The sequence below is a fragment of the Grampus griseus genome (genome assembly GCF_964374135.1).
Source record: "Grampus griseus genome assembly, chromosome: 9".
Taxonomy (NCBI): domain Eukaryota; kingdom Metazoa; phylum Chordata; class Mammalia; order Artiodactyla; family Delphinidae; genus Grampus; species Grampus griseus.
In genome coordinates this window covers 67,274,554-67,295,111 of record NC_139003.1, presented here as the reverse complement: position 1 = coordinate 67,295,111, position 20,558 = coordinate 67,274,554, and the positions used below count along the sequence as shown (strand labels likewise).

Below are 20,558 nucleotides of genomic sequence, written 5' to 3'. Positions count from 1 at the left end.
CCAACTACCACCTTATAAAACTGATTGCAGGAACCCTGAAGAGATGAGACCAACAAGAGTTTCTTTGTTTTTTTTTTCTTAAGGATAAGATGACAGAATATGACAGTGAGGTTGTGGGATTGATAGAGAACAGTAAATAGATATCGAAAAAAGGTTAGGCACTAATGCCAAATACAGGTACCATGCCTTTAGGTAATGACATCTATATGCATAATCCTTCCAGTCATTTAATTTCATAAATTATCTAAATAATTGTTTCTAAATATTTTAGTTTCTATAATGATTACAGTGCCAGTCTGCTTTGTTACTGAGCAATTGATTACTGTCTCTGATAAAAAGTTGAAACCAGATGGTTTTTCATTTTGTTTGCCTTTTCAGATGTAGCAGTGAATGTAGGTCCATGACAACGTAGGGGTTTATTTTTAAGCATGATTCACAGTAGTTCCGTCTACTATCATTATGAAAGTCTGTCAGACATTTGGAATTGCTTTAATTTGGTAAATTTTATTGAGATTTTTATAGATGGTAAAATTAAAATTATCATTTTTTTTAATTGTTAGGGGAAAAACCCCAATTTATATAACCTGCCCAAATTGATTTGCATAATTGCAAATATACGTGCTACCACTGATGACCATTCCAAACCATTGCTGGAAAGCTGGTAGACTAGCAGACTGTATATTTAGGGAACTTTAGAGCTTATTTAGCTTCATTTAATAATCTGGGTCTAAACATAACATTTGTTTAGATATTAAAAAATTGATAAGTTTAGATTGATAAAAATGACACCCTTCTTTGCTCTTGGAATGAGCAAAGTTTAAAAAACTGAACCAAAAAAAAGTCTCCTTGTATGAAACTAGACCTTATAAAATTTTCTTCACACTGTATTTTTAATCATATTTCTTCTATGATTTGGTGTTAGAAAATGTGTATAAAATGCCATTAGAGTGAGCAATTAAAGATTATTATGCAAAATAAAATAACTGAAATATATTATTTAGGGATTAAAAATCTTTAACATTCTATAACTTGTCAATTTTTTCTTTGTTTAATGATACTAATCTTTCAATCTTTCTTTTTCTTTCTGCAGTGCTTTAATACATTATTGAAACTACAAACCCATATCCACAGTGGTCTCATTGTTGACAGATTGCATATTTTGAAAGCTTGAGGTATTTTATAATGAAACATGCCATGTGGAAACTTTGAAGCATAAATTCTGCCAAACATCTGAATAAAGAATTTCTCACCTGGTATGTAAGAGATCTCCTCACCACCACCATGACAAACCAGGAAAAATGGGTCCATCTCAGCCCCTCAGAATTTTCCCAGCTTCAGAAATATGCTGAATGTAAGTATTCATATTGATAATATGATTTGACTTGGTATTTGCACTAAACAACGTAATTATTTACTTACCAAAACAGATTATAAATCCCATTCAGCATTGGGATAAATACAGGTGTGTCTTTTGTGTTTTCAAGTAAGTGAACTTGAGACTACCAGTTTGGCATGAGAAAAAGGAAAACGTAAACTTAAATTGAACATTAGATCTCAAAGAAAAAGAACTAGAACTTTAGATGCAAAAGTGAACTTGGAAACACTCCCGCTGTAATAGATGTGAAGCAAAGGATAAGATAGTTTGGGAGAATGGAGACTGGTGAGTCTGTAACCAAGAAGAAGGATAAGCAGAAGTAAGGGGAAAAGTGAGATTTTTTTTTTTTTCCTGCATAACATTTCAAAAAGATTGGGAGTAGGAAGTCATAGATACATCATGGCACTGAAATTAGAGGTTGTAAAAGAAAGAGAAGGTGTAGGATCTTACACCACGTTGTTTAGTGTGTGTATTGATACAAAAGATAGGCCATGGTGATTCACTTTATAGTATGCAATTTTTTAATATGGTAAGCTTCTTTACACATAAACAGTAAAATTGTATTTATTTATTTTTTTTACCATGGATTTTCAAAAATACATCTGTTTCACAAATTGAGTTTCAACAATAAATTTGGGTAGCAACTGTGTCAAGGTATTGAAGAGAGAAAATGAAGCAACTAATAAATAGGAGGGAGCAAAAGCCTGGGAGCACGATGAGTAGAGAAAAAATAATATGCAGGGAATGTAATAAGAATGGTTAGTGTTAGAGAATAAAATGCAAGAAGTGGAAAGCAAAAAAAGAACCAATAGCACGCAATAGTGAAAGAGGCAAAAACTGGAACAGCTGGAGATGCTTATGCAGAGAATTGGGTCATGTAGGAGAGAAGTGTCAGGAGTGAATTGAATCATATTATGAAGAGGCAGAGAAAAGGATTAAACTCAAATGGAGGATTGGAATAATAAGAAATAGATATGTGAGTGAATAATAACACATTTACGGGGTACATAATATAAGTCAGGAACATTAATAAACAATGTATATCGTCTGAAGAGGCCAATTTCATAGGTTTTCCAGACTTTTCCTAATTGGAGAGCTGAAGTGTTCTGGGTGAGGTTATCAGAGTGCTGGTGGGTATTTGTAAGGGAGATGCAAACCCATGTAACCTGTAAGTTTTCTCCATCAATAATGATAAAAATACAGCAGCTATCAAATGGAGGGGAGAATCAGAAATTGTTGACATCAAAATGTGGTCCTTATACTGAAAAACTGTTTTGAGCCACTGAAAGCACAATTCATCTACTTATCACATGAAGACAATTTATCCCAGAATGGCTGAATTCTTGTCTGCATGTTTATACTCAGTGATTTCTAAACTGGCTAAAAAATGACTTACCTATGTTTTGTAATTTCTATATGCTCTTTACTGTTGTGATATATCCAATAATTAAGTAAATATGTCTGAACATCTTCTTTAGGGAGAGTATTCTGCTTGGCACTGTAGGAGATGCAAATATGAACAGATATGGACCCTCCCTTTTTGGAATTTACAGTTTAATGAAGGCTAGAAACTAATGGATAAACAACTCTAGGATAAACGATATCTAGGTGAAATATCTAAGTGCTACAAGCAAAGTTTAGGGATCTGTAGGGCAATCGTATGCAGCTAGAGATGGAAAAAGGGAAGGCTTCATGGAAGAAGTAGAATTCGAAATGAATCTTAAAAAATAGATTCATGGTAAATGCAGAAAAAATGATATAAATTAAAAGAAAAATTTAGCATATATTTGAGGAAGTGGGATGAGCTACATTTAGCCACACTACAAATTAAGGGAGTAAGTGGAGGTAAGGCTATAAAAATGAGATAGAATTTAAATATACAATGCTCAACTTGAGTTAGGCAGTGAAGAGTAATTGTAGAATGTTAAGCATAGGGCGACATGAACAATGCTATGCTCCAAGCAGCTTAATTTACAAATACGAAAATAGTATATGTGACAAAGAGACTGAAATTAGGCCAGTGGGCTACTGGAATAGACTAAAAAAAACGTGGATGGAGAATGATGACCAGAAAAGCATAGATTCAAATATTACATCATTAAAACTAGTGGAAGAGAACTTGGACAATAATAAATTACGAGAATTGAGAGAGAGAGAGAGAGACAGACAGAAAGAGACAGTTCTAAAATTTAGCTCTAAAAATTTGACTTGAAGGACAGGGGAATTTGGTGACATAATCTCCCAAGTAAAATAAACATAATGGTTTGGTTTAGATTATGCTAAATTTAGCTGGATTATTAAAATATATTTTCCAGTGTTCGGGTACTTACAGGAAACATGCCTGTGGAGGCACTAGTATAAAATAGATAAATTATTGCCATAATAGCTAAATTATTATTTACAATAACTTTTGCTTAGATAGTCAAATTGCATTTGAACTGATAAACAGAATTTAGTACTAAAGTATTAAATATATTACAGGCTGCCATTTTATTTTTTTGGCTAAGGAATATGGAGGTACATTTAATTATATCATTAAAATGCTTGATTTAGTAATAGGTTTGCAGAAATACCTAAGACAAGTGGTAAAAAGAATTGTCATAAATGTAAAAGTTCTAACCTCTTGAGACAAAGATTAATGGGCATTCAATAAGTTGGTAGTGAGTAGTGACACAGTGAGTATAAGAACATGGTTAAAATGGATCTTATGAGAAGACATGTTAACTGTGAAGGAAATAAATAGTGCTGATTCCATGATCATTAGACTTGGTACTCTTTTTTAAATAACCAAGACAACGGTGAAGAGTGTTAGACCGAATCCTCTAAGAAGTTTCCTGTATAATTAAATAGCAAAGAATATTATGATTAGATGGATCTTTGTGTAATGAATTGCCATTGTCAAAACATAACAGAAAACAAACTTATTATCCTGAAGATTATAAAAGTGGTATATTTTCCATGCTATTCAGTACATGTGATCAGTTTATCAGCAGCATTTAAGGACCGGATTTTTCACGTTGCAATGCAGTGTTGGCAAAGTGACATCCCTCTGTAGTCTATTAGAAAAGTGATATATTAGATTGTAATTGTTTTGTAACTTTCCATAAGAAATTGTTTCTATGTATTAAATGACTAAATTTTTAAAAAGTTATTAATTTAAGTTTAAATTTGCAGCATGCTAAGATTATATCCGATATATTTCAAATAAGTGTTCTATATGCTTTTGGGGAATGGGGTGGGGTCGTCAAATTCTTGGTTGAGATGAATGAGTTCATGAAACCCCTACCCACAAAACCAAATCATTCAGTGCTGGACTTAAATAATACCATAAAGATCTTTTTCTCAAGTTATCTGATCTTGAGTTCTCTCCACAAGTGCCACAATATATCGTGTCGTATTCTGTTTAGGCTGCTATAACGAAGTACCATAGACTGGGTGACTTATAAACAACAGAAAATTACTTCTCATAGTTCTGGAGGCTGAAAGTTTGAGATTAGGGTGCGAGCATGGATTCTGGTAAAGGTCCTCTTTGGGGCTGCAAACTGCCAACTTCTTGTATTCTCACATGGTGGAAGGAGCAAGAGAAGAGCAGCAAGCTCTCCTGGGATTCTTATAAGGGCACTAATCCAGTTCATCAGGGTTCTACCCTAAGAACCTCATCTAATTCTATTTACCTCTCAAAGATCCCTCATACGGCGAGGCACGGTTTCAACATATGCATTAGGGGAGACACAAATTTTAGTTCATTACACCCTGTAACTATACATATTGTTTCAGTTTCTAGGCTTTCCTCATAATTAATTGGGGGAAAAATAGAGGGACGTTGGCACAGCATTCCTGGCTAGGCAGGTAGCACATCAGACAGCTGTGTTCAAATCCTGGTCGTACCATATTTTAGATGTCTGACTTTCAAGTTATATAACATCTCTGTCTCCCAATTTTCATACTTGTAAAATGGGAAAAAAAATAATGTCGAATGTTGTAAGGATTAAATTGAATGAGTTAATATATGTCAAGTAATGAGAACAGTGCCTGGTGAGTTGCAAGTTATATAACTGTTTACGATTATTATTTTAATAGAGAGGGAGTGAGTGTGTTATGTTGGCTGTTTGAACATATTGTTGACGATCAAGTTAAAAAGTGCTGCATTTTAGAGCATTAAGAGCCAATGTCTTTTTTTTTCTGCTATAAGACCACATTCTTCCCACAAGGTAGAAGCTTCTGGTGCTGTTGGCAGCCTCGGATCTGTGTTGTCCCCACAAAGGCTGAAGGCAGCTAATGTGAAGCCTGCTGTGGCTGCCTACAGCATGCTGAGCCCATGCTCCTGTTCAGGGTTTCAGGCTGAGTCCCTCTATGGGGAGCATTTCCATTGATATGTGGGAGAGGAGTATCCTTTTCTTTTCCACTCTTCATAAAAAGTCATCCAAACTGTTGTGATAAGACGGACAGCTCTCACTCCTGCCGTGTAGAGAATTGAGCTTATCACACTATTAGTTTGTCGTTGCTTCCTGGAATCTTTTCATGGATAACAATATTTTCTATGTAAAATCTACACAGTATTTCCAAGTGATTCATTATCTGCCCACGTATCGTCACTTAGGATTAGCTTTTTATTTGCTGTATACAAAGCGTGTTATATAGCGTGTACATTATTTTTGAAAAATACTATGTTATTACAGTGGGAACACTTCCAAACTCTCATAAATTGCATACTTTTTATAGCAGCTGGCATTGTAGAGAGTTGCAGAATTATTTGATGACTTGTTCTTTTCAATAAGGACCAGCATGCCTAATATTTGGACCTAGTGTACAGTTTCTTCCATTGAAGTGAGGCGTGTGGTGTGGCTTAGTGGAAAGAGCACAGGCTTTGTAGGCAAACTAATATTCGACAGTGTTGAACCGCAGCCCCAACTTCAACTTACTAGCCTTGGGACCTTGGGAAGCTTACATGTACTACCTGTGCCTCAGCTTCCTCACCTGGAAAAGTAGAATTCTACCTCACAGTGTTGTAAGATTTAATGAGACAGTAATCATCATTATCGTAAATAATCGATTTGTATACCCTATTCTAAATAATATACAAATATTAATTCATTTAATTCTCACAATAAGCCTTAGAGGTGGCAGATGATCTCCGTCAGGCACATTGCCTGGCCTATTGCTGTGGCACAATAAGCAATAACAAAGATCGAAACAGTAGTAATTCATTTATATTTCTTACAGAGATCACTTTGTTAATAAACAGATTGGTAATCGTGTTTCTAAAATAGGGGAATCTAGAACCCAGGGGAATCTAGAATCTCCATCAGCTACAGCCATCTCTCAAAGGGCTTTTGTACACAGGACAAAGCAAAGAAGCAGAGCTTCTAACTATGGCTTTGGCCCCAGAACACCTTTCTGCTCCCTTATCCTGCTACATGGCGGGGATCCTGTGTCAGCCTCCGTGAGCAGTTATCATCATTCTACCCACGCTGCTATTCTCCCGTCTCTGGAACCTCCTTCACTCTTCCTTATGAAAAACATAGGAGGGAAAAGAGAGGAGAATAAACTCAGGAAGCAATTATAATAAAAAATTTGGTAAAGTGCTTCGCCATTTTAAGTAGCTTTCCTCTCCCAAGAAACCCCACCCTCTAGCATGATGATCTGTGTCTTTGAGATGTGTTTTGTGCTTCATCCATACATGATGGGTTAAGGAGACTGGAGGGAGAGACTAGACCTCCTGACCTGTGCATATTCAATTTATTGTTAAGCAAATTTAGATCACATATTAGCCCTCTTTCTAATTTGTCCCACTGGGATTAGCTCTTAAGTTTATCCTAGGCCCTTTGTTATTGTACACTGACTCTGTTTTGGGAGGCCAAGCCACTTAATTACTCTCTTTGTACAAGACAGAAGAATAAATGGCACAGAGTCAATTAACCTAGTGGCTGAGAACACATAATTTGGTGTTAGATTAGACTGGGTTTGAGTTCCAGTACCGTGATGTGCGCCTCATTTTCTTCACCTTTGTCCTAGGATTGCAATGATGATTAAGTGTGAAGAGGCCTGTGAAGTGCTCAGGACTCAATCAGTTATTGTTTTGATGAGGCTCATGATGGTGGTGACTGTGGTGGTTTAATATCAAATGAGGACTTTTTGTTCTTTGATTTATGACTCCTCAGTTATACTACTTATGTGGAACGTCTTGATTTTCCCTGACACTTGTCTGAAATCAGGATCTCTGACTCTATTTTAGATAATACATGTCTCTCATTTCCGACCCTGTTTCTTCTGATTCACATTGATTAGCTCGGCAGTTCCTGGCTCTGACCCAGATTTTATTTCTGGAATGTATGTTGGCTGCATAATCTCTTTCGCCTCATCTCTGGCTCCAGTTCCTATGTGTTGTACTGCTTCAGACTGAATTTCCTGTTGGTGGCTTCTCTGGGTCCATATACCTTAAGTTTTTCAATACCTAAATCTGCAGTAGTAAAAGAAAGTAATAACTATGAATGTCTAAGTCTCCATTATTTTAGTATCCTAAAAATATATCATTTTCAATGATTTTTAAACATCTTTTTCAACTTCTCAAACTTGCCCCAAAACCTTAAATTAAGTTTTATGGTCACACAAACTTTAATAGTGAAGTTAGGACTTCTGTGAAGTATTTTGGTCAAAGTGGACCAAATTAGACTGTGATTGAAAAATTCACAAAATCTCAGTGGCTTAACCAAACAGAAGTTTATTTCTTGCTCCTATTACATTTCCAAATCGGAATCAGCAAATGGTTTAATTTCACATTATCCTTGATCAAAAGTCCCAGTCAGATGGAGCAGTCATCAACTTTAAAATTGGCAGATGCTGTGACAGAGAAATAGACTTTGTGCATTGGGTGCTAGCTCTTAAGGCTTCTCCCTGATAATGTTTTGCTTACGTTTCTTTGGCCAAAGCAATCCACATGACCACATCTAACTTCAAGGGAGTAGAGAAATGCATTCCTTCTGTCTGTCCAGCATTGGGGGAGACTGAACTACTTGGTGAAAACTACTAATGTGGACAGTATCACACAAATAAAATATAACCTACTATTTACCTTGGAACCTTAAGCAAGTCATCACAATCACTTTAAGCTTGTTTCTTCATCTTATAAAAGGAGGACAGTGCTCTCCACCTATAAATAATTACTCTTGTTTTTATTGCTAATATTAGTATGACAAATTGTAACAAAAGTTATCGCAAAGATTCGTACAGATTAAGTTATGTACTTCATCCTTAATTCAGCTCTAGATTAAAGGTTGTGATTTGCTAGAAGTTTCCTTAGATGCCACCACCCACATTACAGCAGGAAGTGCCGCACACACACACAAATATGAGTCTGCAGACTTAGACGGACTTAATTTTACTCGCTGGTCGTTATTCAGCCAACAGTACTGAGTACCCTTCACTCTTAGGCATTATGCTTGGTTCTAGGTAATACAGAAATGGATAGCGTAGTTCTTTCCATCAAAGAGGTTAGTCTATTCAGAGAGACAAATATCATGGCAAACGATGATAAAGCAGTGAAATACTTACTCCGGATATTATATATGCAAGATTCTTTTTAATTGAGGTACAGTTTACATAAAACGTTGTTTTAGGTGTACAACATAATGATTTGATATGTATTGCAAATGATTACCACAATAAATTTAATTAACATCCATCACCACACAGGTAAAATTCTTTTTCTTGAGAACTTTTAAGGTGCTCTCTCTTAGCAACTTTCCAATATACAGTACAGCATTGTTAACTATAGTCACGGTGCTCTGCTATACTTATAACTGGAAGTTTGTACCTTTTAAACACCTTTACCCATTTCACCCCCGGCCCCTTGCCTTGGGGAACCACCATTTTGTTCATTGTAAGTTAAATTCTGTAAGATTCCACATGTAAGTGAGACTTTACAGTATTTGTCTTTCTCTTTTCTGACTTATTTCACTTAAGGTAATGCCCTCAAGGTCTACCCGTGTTGTCACAAATGGCAGGATGTCCTTCTTTCTAATGGGTAGTTTATATACGTATACAAATAAGTTGTAAAGAAAATTATATATAAAATATTAAATGCCATTTATATACCATTTATCTGTCTTTACCATTATCTTTACCATTTATTTGTCTACGGACACTTAGGTTGTTTCCATGTCTTGGCTATTGCAAATAATGCCACAGTGAAAATGAAGATGCAGATATCTCTTTAGGATATTGATTTTATTTCTTTCAGGTATATACCCAGAAGTGGAATTGCTGGAAAATATGGTAGTTCTATTTTTAAATTTTGGAAAACCCTCCATACTGTTTTCCATAGTGGCTGCACCAATTTACATTTCCATCGGCAGTGTACAAGGTTCTTGTGCATATCCTTGCCAATACTTGTTATCTCTTATCTTTTTGATGATAGCCATTCTGACAGGTGTGAAGTGTTATTGTGATTTTTAAAAATTTTTATTTATTTAATTTTTGGCTGCATTGGATCTTTGTTGCTGCGCACGGGCTTTCTCTAGTTTCAGCTAGCGGGGGCTACTCTTTGTTGCGGTGTGTGGCATCTCATTGCGGAGGCTTCTCGTTGCAGAACACGGGCTCTAGGCTCGTGGGCTTCATTCAGTAGCTGTGGCTCGCGGGCTCTAGAGTGCAGACTCAGCAGTTATGGCACACGGGCTTAGTTTCTTGGCAGCATGTGGGATCTTCCCGGACCAGGGCTCGAACCCGTGTCCCCTGCATTGGCAGGCGGATTCTTTTTTTTTTTTTTTTTTTTTTTTTTTTTGCGGTACGTGGGCCTCTCACTGTTGTGGCCTCTCCCGTTGTGGAGCACAGGCTCAAGATGCGCAGGCTCAGCGGCCATGGCTCACGGGCCCAGCCGCTCTGGGGCACGAACCCGTGTCCCCTGCATCGGCAGGCGGACTCTCAACCGCTGTGCCACCAGGGAAGCCCCAGCAGGCGGATTCTTAACCACTGCGCCACCAGGGAAGTCCCCTCATTGTGATTTTGATTGGCATTTTCTTGATGATGAGTGATGTACCTGTTGGTACATGATCTGCAAATAGGCATCTTTCTCTGAGACACTGTGTGTTTCACTCTGTAGCCTCTATGCTGTGCCCTGGGGATCAGGCAGTTAAGAATGGATTCTCTGTTACAGGCTTGTGGGACCCCAGAACATAAACCTCACTGGCCACCAGAGCCAGTTAATCAAGGGATGCATCCCCTGGGCCCAGCTGCAAAAGCTGGGGCACTAGACCTGTGTGCAAGCTCCTTTCTGGTATATTAAGCAACCTGGAGTGAGGCAGGGGGAGACAGAGCAAAGGTGGTACCTGCCTCTGCAGAGTCTTGCAGTCAGCCCCTAGATGTGTATTAATTAGATACTTGCTCCTCAGGCCACAGCTTTTAAGATAAGCAAGTAGTCCTTTTTAATGGAAAGACTGGACATCTTTCCTACACAAAATGTTGCATACTTTCTCCTGGAAGAAACCATTTTACTCATTTAAAATTCTGTATCACTCCATGATCTCCTCCCTGTGGTATTGATCACATTAATGTGTACCTGTATCTATATCTCTCTATCTATGTACAGACATCTGATAAGCAATACATAATATATTCTCATTTTGAAATTTGAGCATTACAGATTTTAACCTGCTGCCTCTGCACTGGACCTGGGGGCTTAGCCACAGGGAGTCCGCCTGAGCCTGTGAAGAGCAGTTTCTCAGTTCCCTATAGCCTGTGGGTCTCTTAGACACAAGCCCCACTGGCTTTCAAAGCTAGATGTTTTGGGGGCCTGTCTCTCAGGTGGAAGTATTCAAAGTTGGGGCACCATATGTGGGGTTCAAACCCCTGGCTCCTCAGGGAGAAGCTGGGAGTTGTGAGCTCCCTCCCAGTTGTGTGTCACCACAGTAGGGGTGGGGTTCATGGCAAGCTTGTGCCTCAGCGTCTCCTACCTATTTTTATTTTTTTAATTAATTAATTAATTAACTATTTTTGGCTGTGTTGAGTCTTCGTTTCTGTGCGTGGGCTTTTCTCTAGTTGTGGCAAGCGGGGGCCACTCTTCATTGCGGTGTGCGGGCCTCTCCCTGTCGCGGCCTCTCTTGTTGCGGAGCACAAGCTCCAGACGCGCAGGCTCAGTAGTTGTGGCGCACAGGCCTAGTTGCTCCGCGGAATGTGGGATCTTCCCACAGCAGGGCTCGAACCCGTGTCCCCTGCATTGGCAGGCAGATTCTCAACCACTGTGCCACCAGGGAAGCCCTCTCCTACCTATTCTGATGTTGGTTTTTTCTTGTTTACCCTATGCGTAGGGGTCGTTCACGTTCACCTAGTTTACAGAGTTCTTTCAGAGCAAATTATTCCATATGTAGCTGTAGATTTGGTGTGTCCACGGGAGGAGGTGAGTTCAGCAGCCTCCTATGTCACTATCTTGAATCAAAATCTATGCAAGACTCTCCAAGCGCTTTTAACTCTTCGTGTGGATAGGTATTGAAAGGGGAGTGGAATTGTAATTTTAATTGAAAGTATTGAATGGGGGTTAAAAAAGCAGAGAAACTCCAATTAGATATCAGAGCATGTGCTGAGGCATGAAAGAAAGTGACACATGAGGGAAGAATTGGAAGTATGTGTCGGTATATGTACCTATTTGTGTCTGAGCATGTATGTGTGCACATGGACATGTGTATAAACACTGAGGGCAAGATTGAAGAATTCAGCAACAGTCATAAAATATGGATCTGTGAATGGCATTAGTAAAACATTGTCTATCGACATACAGTCATTGGGAGAAAGTAAAGATATTAACCGAGTGGAAAAGAAGAGAGGCAGAGAGAATACCTAAACTACAATTATAGAATCTTAGCCGTGAAAAAAAAAAAAGAAGAGGAAAGATCATATCTAAAGTTAATAGAATAAAAAGAGGGATTTTGTTCTTTCACATAAGAGAAAAAGACATGTTTATAGGGAACAAGGAGGGCAGCATATAAAGGGAAAAACTTGGTGCTGAAAGATTCTGAGCTTATGGCCAAATCTAGATTTTTGTTTTGGTTTTATTCAGTTTTCTTAAGTACTTCTCTACTGTTTATTTACTTAATGTATTCGTTTTGGCCGCTAGCAAGTTACATAACCTTTCTAAAGTTTAATTTTCTCTGCTGTGTAATTAAGAAAATAATAAAACCTACTCACAAGAAGGTTGTAAGACTCAGATAAAATAATATGTGTGGAAATGCTTTGTAAAATGCTAACTACCATGTGTAAGTTAATTATTGCTTTCATTGTTATTATCATTAGAATGTTCTGAGTTATCTCTCTACTATTTCTTTTCTTTTTCTGTAGTTCAGTATCTCTGCTTCTCCCAAGTACACGTTTCTAATTTTATTATTTATTGAATTTTACGTTTGCGTCTATGAGATTATGTGAGAAATACATTCCTACTTCTTGTGGCCCAGTTTTCCAGTTTCTCGTCAAATCCTGCGGCCTCTTTCAGAGCCTTGCCTAGGCATCTTCAGGTGCAAGGATTATTTTCTCATACCCAAAAATGTATTTTATAAGGAAGAACATTGCCAAGACTGTAGCGGTCTGAGATCTTACCCTACTTACAGTGTAAGAAGTTAGCTTGCTGAGGCGTCATGATGCTAGAAGATGCAAGACTCCTGAGGCAGAGAAAGAGGACTTTGTTTATCATGTCACAGAAAACATCATGTACCTCGTGCTTTTATTGGCTCCCTACTTTATTTTATTTTATTTTTAATTAATTAATTTATTTTTGGCTGTGTTGGGTCTTTGTTGCTGCACGCGGGCTCTCCCTAGCTGCGGCAAGCAGGGTCCACTCCTTGTTGCGGTGCACGGGCCTCTCACCGCGGTGGCCTCTCCTGTTGTGGAGCGCGGGCTCTAGGTGTGCAGGCTTCAGTGGTTGTGGCACGCGGGCTCAGTAGTTGTGGCTCGTAGGCTCTAGAGTGCAGGCTCAGTAGTTGTGGTGCACGGGCTCAGCTGCTCTGCGGCATGTGGGATCCTCCCAGACCAGGGCTCAAACCCGTGTCCTCTCCATTGGCAGGTGGATTCCTAACTACTGCGCCACCAGGGAAGCCTCCTACTTTAGTTTTCACAGGGAAAGATGAAAAGGGCCAGGTAACCTTTGCACAAGCAGTGGGTTGAGTCATAGGAGAACTCCAAGTTTAGGGAAGCTGAATGTTTTTTAATAGACAGTAAACAAACCTTCCGTTTGCTCAACAGAGGGTCACAATCAGTGTCTCTCAAGGTTTTTCACTCCAAAAACATCCTTGAAATGATAGTTTAGAGAAAAAAAAGTAGTCTGTGCCCCTGCTTGAAAAACCTGCAGAAACATGAAAGAAACGTTGAGAATTGTCTCCCAAAGAATATAAGCTTATAATAGTCTTTACCACCATAATCAGTAGCCCAGAAGTTGATGAAAACACATTATTTTCCCACCAGGTTGCCTTTCATTCTGTATAAAGGCAGCCTCAGACTTGTGCCCAGAAGTCTCCTCATCTTGGTCTCTGATCCCTCTTTTTTCCCTGTGCCCTACCACTGGGTTTTCAGATCCATCCTATTTGTGCCCTACTTTTCAAGCTAGGAGACTCACCTACTTTCCTGTATTCATCCAGGGAGGATGAAGGGGAACCCATTTACTTACAGGTATTTTAGAGTCTACTCTGAAAAATAGGCTTAATTCGTAAATTTTATTTAAAAAAATTAGTTTCTTAAAACACATTTATGCACACACACACACCTTTTTCTTACAAGTAGCAATCACCATTAATTTATTTTTCAGTGCTTTATATTATAGAATGAACACAGAAAGGAAGGATCTGGGAGAAAGTGACAAATAGCTCCACTCCAGGCAAAGTCACCCCTTTTGCTGAATGCTTTCAGAACTCCTTGCAACTGAATGAACGTTGAGGGTCCTGCCCCATGTCATAAGTGCCTTTGGAGCAGAATGTGTTACTGTTTGAGCTTCTACAGCTGCCAAATGATAAATGACTTCTAGACCTTTTTAAGGCTTAGTTTCTTACTAGATTAGGATAATTCACTGTCCCTTGAAACCTGCCCCCAAACTGAATACAGTGGGAAATCAAAACTCTCAAATGAAAAATAAAATCAGGAAAAGAGTAAAATGTTGGTAGCCACGGCTTTGACTTGGAGAGGAGAGTCCTCCAGATGTTTACACAATTCTGCCAAATCTTTCTCGTTTATAGTTTCCCTATGGATATCAGAGATTAATAGTGGTATTTTTAAATTTTTGCCAAATGAAAGTCTTTCTCTAGAAATTTACTGATAAAAGCTCTGCTTTAGTTAGAAGATATTCAAGGAGGTAGCCTGTAATGAAAGGAATCCCAAAGAAAGCATAGAACAAAGGATATATTCTGATTATTGGTGGGATGTGATTTGATGTGATTACTGAAATACCCTGTTACCAATATCAAATTAACTGGTTGTGATGGGAAAAAATACTGCATACATTTTTTTAAACTTATGAGCCTGAATTATTTTAAATAAACCTTTCTGGGAGGGCACATTTTCCCTTCCACTCCCCTCGTATTCACTTCACGGGTGGCAGAATTTAAAAAAAATTAAACGTCTTAAACATTTTGGGCTCTTTGGGGTCAGAAAACTTGTACTCTAATGATCTCCAGTCTTTTTTCTCTTCTTGGGTGTCAAAGACATCAGGTGTTGGTCTCAGCGTCTCTGGGAAGTATTTCTGAAGCAGCAGTGACTGCTTCCATAGGTCATTTATGAGGCACTATTATATGGTACAGCTCCATTGAATGATAATTTCTGCTATTTCCAAAGTTGCTCTCTGGTGAAGGGAACCTTTCAGAATTCTTCCTTCTTTTTCCACTATTGGCTGCCATCACCATTATATTGAGTTTTCTGCTAATTTCCCTTGTATTACCTTATCTCCCAGTGTGATCTAAAAAGCATAGAGTTGAGAAGTAAAAAGCAATACCATTAACTTAAGAGTTCCTTAATGTAGTCCCTCAAAGAATCCATCTTGGAGAAACAGACATTTGTAAATTGATCACTGGTAAAATTCCATGTGTCCTATAATTGTATGTTGCTTCAGTGTTTCTGAGTCCAAATTCCACATTAAATGAAAAAACTCTTTCTCCTACTTTGTAGTTTCCCTTTCATCTACTCTTCAGTTCCTTGGGTATCTGAAAACTTTCAGTATCCAAAAAAGTTTGTACTTTGTGTTTGGCTTCTTTTCACTGTAGTCTGTAGGCTGAAATATTTGGAACTGCTCTCATGATATTTTTGACCTCTAACTGACCATACAAGTTGGCACAAAGGCATGTAAGGAGAGCATGAGAAGATGCCAGTCAGTCTCTCCTGTAAGAGATAAAGAATAGGGCAATACCTAAAAGAAGTTGGAATTGACCTTAGTTAGCAACATTAGTCTGCTTAACAGGTGCTGCGTTCACGTGCAGGGGCTTCTCAGTGCAGTCAGCCCAGGTGCACAGAACCTTGTACATTTAGACCACTGAGAGTTATGTCCATAGTCTTTCTAGGGAAATGTGGACAGTGATGCCCAGAGATGAACTAAATAATAATAGTCCCCTGAGACCCTGTCCAGAATTCTTCCTCTGTTAGTGCAGACACCTTGGACTCTTTACACTTTTCTCAGGGTCTTGCAAGTTAGGGGCACCAATAGGACTCTGTTACAGGAAGCCCAGTCAGATCCAATAGGATGTCATTTTGTCCAGCTCTAGGAAAGAATCCGTTCGAAACATAATTTATACATATAGCCTGTGCTCTGCATTCCTCCCGATTGCACTGGTGTGGTGTGGTGTCCTTTTGCACTGGTGTGTCCTTTTGCACTGGTGTGGTGTGGTGTCCTTTTGAAGTGGATCCCATAGCTTGCCCATGGTGTCACCTCTACTCATGAGGTGAGGTTTGGAAGTTCTTATTTCAGCCACCTAACGTGTCCACTAACATCTCAGCTCTCAATTAGCCGTATCTTATGGGTTGATATATGATCCCTCCTCCTTCAACTCTTTCTGTTTTTTTCCTCGTTCTCCATAACCTCTGACTTTTCTTGATTCCCTTGAATTAATAAAAACCACAGAGATATCCAGACATCTTGGAGAGGTTGATCGCTGGCAGAGCTTAGCTCTGGGCCATGTGGTTGCTCCTACCAGGTCTTGTTTGAGTCTTAACTGGCTTTCTTTTCCTAAACCATCCTCTCTAGCATATTTTGTAAAAACTTTCTAGTGTATCACAGAATTGCATATATTTATTTTATGTTCTCTTGCCCAGGTGCTTAAGAACTTAGCATATGTATCTCAACATTTCCTAATTTAATGAAAATTTGCTTTCTAAACTACTGATAGCACAGAGCTCAATATACAGAGATGCTGCCACTTTCTCAAGATTTCTCCAGATTCTCCTCCATATATACATATCCATACACACACACACACACACACACACACACACCCTCCACATAATATAGCTTGCTCCTAACTTTGGAGTGGACACAGCATTTTCAAAGCCTATGTTTCTTCTTCAGGTTCACTGCAGAGTCCAAGATGACTCCATGTTGTCAGTACTTTTCTCTTAAAATGCTATATCTCTCTCTAGTGTCAGTTTAAATGCCACAGTGGAAGCTTCTGGAACTTTCTATAGAATGCTTGATGTAGGTGTAGGCATTCCACAAAACGTCAAAAATCCTGGGCAATGCCTTCTCCAACTGTTCCCATGCTATTACTCCATACAATGTTTAAAGGGTGCTCGGGAACAGTCCATGTTTCACAAAGAATGTAACACCACTAGTGTCTGATCAAAAATATACCTAGAGTACAAGGAAGGAGACAAAACATTTATTCATCTATTCTGCCCTTTCTTCTCCTGTTTTGCTTCTTCTTTTTATAGCCCTTTGTAGTGTCTTGGCTCCATCTTCCCTTAGTTCCACAGGATCAACGCTGGCAAGACCATTATTTTGGTGTCCTATGTAGTCACGATCAGCTATTATTCATGGCTTCATCCCATGAGGACAAAAGATAGCTCATTGCAGACCTTGGGTCTATTTTAGAGTATTCAGAATGGTGCACTTTTAAAGCAAGCCAGATGTTTGCATGCTGATATTTATTAATGCTCAGAACACATCTTGGATGGCAAATATAATATACTATCTAATACTTATAAAGAGATTATCATGAGTTCACTTTGGTCACATTTTTCTAAGTGCCTATGCTTTAACATATTTAATCCCCATGGCAGCTCTATGAGGCCAGCAATTATTATGATTATCTCCATTTTACAGTTGAGGAAACTGAAGCTCTGAGAAATTAAATAACTTGCCTAAGATCATAGAGGTATTAAATTATAGAGCCATGGCTCAAATCAGGTGGACTGTGTCTTGGATCCATGCATTTAATCACTCTGCTGTACTGATTCTTTATATGTTATCCTTTGGATGATCATTAGTTTAAAAACAAAGTGTAAACAAACAAAATTGCTCTCCAACAGGAATGAGAATAGGAAGGGGAAAAATGAATAAAGGGACTAGGAAGTTCAAATTATTCATAAAGGAGGCACATGTTTGCTCTGGCTAAGAAGACAAAATATAAAGTTGATATTTCTTGGAGGCTGCTGGGCTGAGAAATGGATCATTTTCCATGTGTTTTCAGTACACCTTTTAAGGCAGCCTTGAGGTAGTTCCGATGGGCAGGGAGTTGGAGTCACTTTGAAAGCAGTAAGAGACTCATGAAAAAATCAGAGATTGTGGGCAGAAGCTTCGATGGAGAAGGTACATTTCTTCTTGGCAGAATCCACTTCCAGGCTTTAGTAGGGAGAAATATGAAGAGGTCCGCCAAAGTTGTTGGAGTATGCATTTAAAGGCTTGACTCCTTTTTACTGCAAGTTTAACACTACAGCTCTGTGCAAGCCCCTGAGCAGGGTAGGTAAAATCAGATAGGCTGCCTCAGGCAACGGTAGTAACAAGAAATGTTGAAGGTATAATCCAGTAAGTGGGCAAAGGGAAGTTTGCATTTGGAGAGTTAATGCAGTTGACAAAAATGAAATGAATTAGTCAGGAAGCCCAGGATAGCTCTGTATTTGTGTTCCTTCAGTCCTCCACCTCACAGTCTAGCCTTTGTTGCTGTAATGTACAGGTAAGAATTCAGTTATGTTTTTGTTTTCAAAAGGTAGGAATTCGATTTTACTTTTGTTTCGAATAGAGCGTTAATTTTAAGGAAAGAAGAAATTGCCTGCCTCACTTGTTTAACTTGTGAACCTTTGAAAAAGTATTTTTGGAGGGTGGTGGCAGTGCCTTATTAGGAAGCAGCCAATGAACAGCCTGGTATAGCTGAAACACCATCCTGCTCTAGAGAGGAGCTCTTCAGTTCAAGCCTGTTGGGTGCCATGTATTTCCCACCACCCAGGAAAACATGCAGGACAACAGCTGAATGACTGTTCTGTAGTATCTCTGCTCACCTGTACATAGTTTTCTTAGTTTGTCTCCAGTTTATACATCCATCAAACAAGCTGTTTCTTTTGGGACTGATCCATGTGGAACAGGTCATTTATCATGAGAATTGAAAAGTCTAAAATTATGATTTTTATAATCAATAAAAATAGGGTCCTAAGTGACGTTGTTATAAGTTTAATGTGATCTTAAATGACAAAGGCTAAATCAATTTAGTAATTTAAAAAATAGTAGGTGTAAATAAACTTAATATGTCTTCTAATCTCTGATGTAACTTGCCTTGGTAATTACACATTAAACCATATATACAAATTTCTCCAAGTCTAGGCTAATGAAGAAACTTTTGAGGATCTTAATAATTTTTTTAGCTATATAATGTAATATCTGAATTCTGATCAGTAATGAAGATATTTTGCTGCTTATTTTCTTCTCCAAAATAACTAAATTTGATCCATCTCTCACCCTCCCTTTTTCTCAGTCTGTATTCCCTCTTCATTCTACTTCATTCCTATTTTCTTCCCTCAATCACTGTTTTTCTTTATCATAATCCTGAGAGAGAAAATTAGTATCCTAGAGAAAAATTAGTATCTTAATTGGCAAAACTAAAATTATTACATTCTCAGACATGGAATCTTACTTCATTTATCACTTCTGTTTATTTAGAGAGAAAAAAATGAGGAGAAAAAGATTATGCAACTAAAAGAAAAGTCAATGTGGTTACAGTTATGCTAATATAGACTGGGGAGTAAGAGCAATTAAAGGAATTAAAATTTATTTTTAAAGGCCATATATATTCTTTGCAGGTAATCTGCAAAATATGGAGAAACAGGGAAAATTTTAATACCTTTAGTTTCACTTCCTTCTCGATTGTTAATCTAGTTATTTTTGTGAGAGTTGTTTAGGGGTAATTGATTTTAAACATCACCATTTTTTCTCAGTTAAGAAAATAATCATAAATTTAAAAATTTATCTCTGACATTGTATTGTCAACTTTTTACATTTTCTCAGTTGAAGTTAACTAAAATATAAAATCTTGTGTCCTTGTGTTTTTTTTTTTGTACCTTTAGTAAGATGCTATAATAACTGTTTTTCCCCCCAAAGGTTAATTTCTGTTGCAACAAAAGTATCCTCTCTCTGTGTGTGTGTGTGTGTGTATGTATGTATAAAATGTGTTACATGTAATATATATTATAATATATTTTATATATATAATGACATATATATTCAGTAGACCACAGAGATAAATTTTTTTTGAGAAAACACTTTAAAAATCTGCTGGTTTAGGAATAAAAATTTATAATTGAAGATACAAGAAATGAAAATCAATTAAAAATTAAATCTTGCAGCTTATCTACATATTTCAATATTCTGTCCCTTAATTTAGTTATTTCTTTGTCCTACCTAATTTAAGTTTAGTTTGTACTGAGATTGCATTGCTCTCTCAGTTATAGTTTCTGAACAGTTTTTTTTTCCACTTAGTTTTAATGTACAAAGATATTTTAGGCTCTTTATACTTGTATGAAATGACATAAGTAGATATAAATTTAATTCTTAAATTATGAGATGAATTGTTCACAGTTGTCCACAAAAAAATGAATCAGTTGATCTAAGGAAGAAATGGAAAATTTTATCTCAGCCAAATTGAGGATTATAACCCAGCAGCAGCATCTTAGAAAGCTCTGAGAACTGTGCCCATCCATTAGAAGTCAAAGCACAGTTATATAAGTTTTTTGAAAAAGAGGGCTA

General features: G+C 37.7%; 1 protein-coding gene across 6 annotated transcripts in view; it reads left to right on the top strand.

The window, feature by feature from the left end:
- Positions 1–1,281: 1,281 nt before the first annotated feature.
- The window catches only part of DGKB (diacylglycerol kinase beta), a gene marked incomplete at both ends in the record, with an annotated part of 639,446 nt that continues 620,169 nt past the window's right edge, over positions 1,282–20,558 (top strand). For all 6 annotated transcript variants that reach the window (XM_082661792.1, XM_082661790.1, XM_082661789.1 and 3 more), the window contains one exon: positions 1,282–1,351. In XM_082661792.1, coding sequence (XP_082517918.1) covers positions 1,282–1,351 — 70 coding nt within the window. The remainder of the gene's footprint in view (positions 1,352–20,558) is intronic.